At 48.9% G+C, this 4,038-nt stretch overlaps 2 protein-coding genes across 2 annotated transcripts, besides 3 other annotated features; both read left to right on the top strand.

The window, feature by feature from the left end:
* Positions 1-647, top strand: Tc00.1047053507265.30 (DNA polymerase delta catalytic subunit, putative; the record flags this gene model as incomplete). Its single annotated transcript, XM_798130.1, has 1 exon — positions 1-647. A coding segment is annotated over one exon (647 nt), but the record flags the coding sequence as incomplete, so codon positions are not given.
* Positions 1-1,746: a sequence feature (haploid, Esmeraldo-like haplotype).
* Positions 925-4,038, top strand: Tc00.1047053507265.15 (transcription activator, putative; the record flags this gene model as incomplete). The annotated part of the gene is made up of 1 exon (XM_798131.1): positions 925-4,038. A coding segment is annotated over one exon (3,114 nt), but the record flags the coding sequence as incomplete, so codon positions are not given.
* Positions 1,747-3,197: a sequence feature (areas not merged during assembly with more than two copies in the genome that could not be assigned to a particular haplotype).
* Positions 3,198-4,038: a sequence feature (heterozygous, non-Esmeraldo-like haplotype).

Raw genomic sequence — 4,038 nt, 5'->3', positions numbered from 1 at the left:
AGGCAGAGAACGAGTATGCGGGGGCACAGGCACACGTTGCCCTCGTTGAACGAATGCGCAAACGGGACCCCGCCTCTGCTCCAAACATCGGCGATCGTGTCGCATATGTCATTGTCCGAGCAGCAAAGGGTGCCAAGGCGTACGAGCGGAGCGAAGATCCCATTTATGTGCTGGAAAACAACATTCCAATCGACACCCAGTACTATTTGGAACACCAACTTGCACCGCCCCTTCTACGCGTGTTCGAAGGCGTCCTAGATGACCCTAGCGTCCTTATTAAGGGAGACCACACACGCCATATCTTGGTCTCAGCACCCAGCAAAAATGCGGGGGGTTTGATGAAATTTGTCAAGATTCAGCTTCAATGCATCTCATGCCGGGCCATAATAAAAGAAGGAGCTCTTTGTGATAATTGCCGGCACAAAGAAGCCGACGTCTACGGGAAGATTGTGGCGAAAAGAAACCACTACGAGGCGATCTATTCTCAGGTTTGGACTCAATGCCAGCAGTGTCAGGGATCACTGAATCAGGAGGTTATATGCACAAGCAAGGATTGCCCTGTGTTCTACATGAGAAAGAAGGTACAAAAGGATGTCAAGGAGCAGCAAACGCTGTTGGATCGTTTCGGAGTCGTGGATGACTGGTAATGTTAATGAAGGGACTCTTTACTAATGGGAATAGAGGGACCCAACCATCAAATAAGAAAGAAGAGGAGGGGCTTTGGTGCAAGTTGAAAAGAAAAGAAACCAGCGCCTTCCTACCCACAGGCGAGGGGGGGGATAGGGGAAAACAAATTCCTTGGTAGAAGGGACTTGGGTGTTTTGTGTATTCTAGACTTGTTTGAATTCTGTTTTTTATCGCTTCCATTTTCTGTATTTTTGTGCCTTAACCACTATGTCACACTGATGCTTCCTGAAGGTATTAATGATGACGACTATGCATCCGAGTCGTACCGCCAGGCAACGACAGGACTTGCACACTGCAAGTGATATTGATCGTCGCATGAACGACCTTGCAGCTGCGGAGTTATATGAACAGATATTACTTGGTTGTGTGCGAGCCGGGATGAATCCCAATGATAAGAGTGATGCGGAAGAATACGAAGGGTATATTGCACCAATTTACGACCCTTTGCATGCTGCTCGTGTGGCTGCAGAGAAGCGTTCGCAACTTGTGGAAATCTACCATGAGCGTGAGAACATCATTCGGACACTTCGTTCCTCACCACAGCACCAACAGCTTAGTGCTTTTGATCGTCTTTTGGTAGAGACGGAGTACTGGACAGGTGTGAGAGAGTGGGGCGGTGACACTGAGGGCGGAAATAAGAGTCGGCTTCGTCGCCACCACAGGGACACGACGGATGCAGAATCCCTGGGGTTTGATGTGCTGCACCTCACTGAGACTCCGTCATACATACGAGGCAAACTAAGGCCTTATCAAATTGAGGGGGTGAACTGGTTGCTGGGTCTCTTTTCTTGCAACATAAACGGCATTCTGGCAGACGAGATGGGCCTTGGCAAGACGCTGCAAACGATCGCAACTTTGGCGTATTTAAAATTCACTTACGGTCTCCCCGGACCGCATCTTGTCGTCTGCCCGAAGTCTGTCATGGGCAATTGGTACCGTGAACTCAAGCAATGGTGTCCGGCCCTTAACGCCTTTAAGTTCCATGGGAACAGTGAGATTCGTCCACAGCTCATAAAGTCACATCTTCAGCCGCACGACAAGTTGAAGTACGACATAATTGTGACCACATTCGAGATGGTAATTGAGGAGTTACCAACGTTTAAGCGCATCCATTGGCAGTATTTGGTTGTGGATGAGGCCCACAAACTCAAAAATGAGGAAGGTCGCGTCCACACCGCATTGGATTCCCTTAACACGAATCATCGTCTTATTATTACCGGAACTCCACTGCAGAACAATCTCAAGGAATTATGGGCCTTGCTGCACTTTCTCGCACCTCGCCTTTTTGAAAATGCTGAATCCTTTGAGGCGTGGTTTGACACTGCGAGTGGGCAGCAGGATAGTAATGCCATGTCCAACATGCACAAGATACTTGCCCCTCTTATGATTCGTCGCATAAAATCGGAAGTCAGTACCGGTATTCCACCAAAAAAGGAAATTTATGTCGCCTGCAAGTTGACCAAAACGCAGCGGAAGTGGTACATGCATGTATTGGCGAAGGATGCGGAGGCACTGAACAAGGCTTCTGGAGGTAGCATGTCTTCTCTTACGAATATCATGATGAACTTGCGCAAAGTCATTAACCACCCGTATATGATGGATGGTGGCGAGGAAGGACCACCGTTTATCACAGATGAGCGCATCGTGAAACACAGTGGGAAAATGATGATTCTTGATAAATTATTGTATCGCCTCAGAAGAGAAAAGGAAGAGAAACACAAGGTTCTCATTTTCTCACAATTTACTACCATGCTGGACATTTTGGAGGATTACTGTGGAATGCGCGGATTTAGGGTGTGCCGTATCGACGGCAACACGAGTGGATACGATCGCGACGCCCAAATGGCAGCTTTCAACTCACCCAACAGTGATTATTTCATTTTCCTACTCTCCACTAGAGCGGGAGGTCTCGGCATCAATCTACAGGCAGCAAACCACGTTGTTATCTATGATTCTGACTGGAATCCACAGATGGATCTACAGGCACAGGATCGGGCTCATCGAATCGGGCAGAAACGGGTTGTACGGGTCTACCGTTTTATAACAGAGGGTACGGTGGAGGAAAAGATTTACCGCCGCGCACTAAAGAAACTCTACCTTGACGCAATGGTGGTGCAGCATGGGCGTATGCAGGGACGTGGTGGAAACAATGTCTCCAAAGAGGAGCTTCTTTCTATGATCAAGTTTGGTGCGGAAGAGATCTTTAAGACCAAGGATGAAGACATCACGGAGGCTGATATTGATCAACTCTTTGATGGGGAGGAGAAGTCGAAGCAACTTACATCTGCTATTAAGGAACAGATCCAAATGTCATTGGCAAGTTTCCAACTTGGTGCAGAAGAGGCAAACGTTTATGACTTTGAAGGCGTCAGGTTTAAGGACGGCGTCGAGTCGCGTATGCTGCACCTCTCACTTACAACTCCTGTTTCGCAGGATGAACTGCAGCGGCAGTGTTCTGAGCACGGTGAAGTAACAAAAGTTGTCTTGCATCCAAGCCTTTCTGAAGCCCTTGTGTTTTTTCGTTCCACAAGTGGTGCAATTGAGGCCAGGGATAATCTACCGTACAAGTGCCAATTCGCTGCGAAGGACTCACAAATGGTTGTACCCACGGAAATGATCACGGAATATTTAAGCCTTGGTGAGAAACTCGGGCGCGGTCACCGTGTGCGGGAGGCACTCCACCATTATACACAAGAAGACGTCGAGCGTATACAGAGTTCTGTCACAAAAGCCCCTCCTTTACGCCTTCCAAAGTGCCCCAAGTTCCCACCGCATCAACTTTACAATGTCAAGCGGTTAAGGGAGCTTCACGCAACGGAGGTTGCTTTGATGGTGCAGAATTGGAAACGAAAATATGAACCGTCGGACGGTGTAGATGGAGACCAGCAAAAACAACAGGTGGGGGTGGAAGGAGAGGCCACGGATCGTAACGTGGGGAACGAAGATTTGGTGGAGGACGAGACGTTGACGCTCGTGGAACAGGAGGAACGAGAGCGGCTTCTTAATGAGGGGTTCGCCAGTTGGAGCTTTCAAGAGTACCGTCGACTTGTTGCGGCACTCACCAGTGGTGCGTATGATGTCACTGATTACCCAAGAATTGCGAATGCCGTTGGCTCTGATAAGACAGTGGGGGAGGTACGTGATTATGTGACGGCTCTCCTTGAGCGTGGAATGCAGTGTATTACAGGATTCGCACATATTGAACAACGTATCAGGAAGTCCCAGGAAAAGCGGAAGAGGAGGGATGACGAACTGCGCGCCGCCACGTGGAAGGTTGAGAGTTATGACCATCCGGAGTCACACTCACCTTCAGAGGACGCGGAACTCATGGATTTGATCGTCGACTTTTCC

The sequence above is a fragment of the Trypanosoma cruzi genome, genomic scaffold (assembly GCF_000209065.1).
Source record: "Trypanosoma cruzi strain CL Brener 1047053513457 genomic scaffold, whole genome shotgun sequence".
In the NCBI taxonomy this organism is placed as follows: domain Eukaryota; phylum Euglenozoa; class Kinetoplastea; order Trypanosomatida; family Trypanosomatidae; genus Trypanosoma; species Trypanosoma cruzi.
Note: the sequence above shows the minus strand (reverse complement) of the source record. Positions and strands in the feature narration are given on the sequence as shown.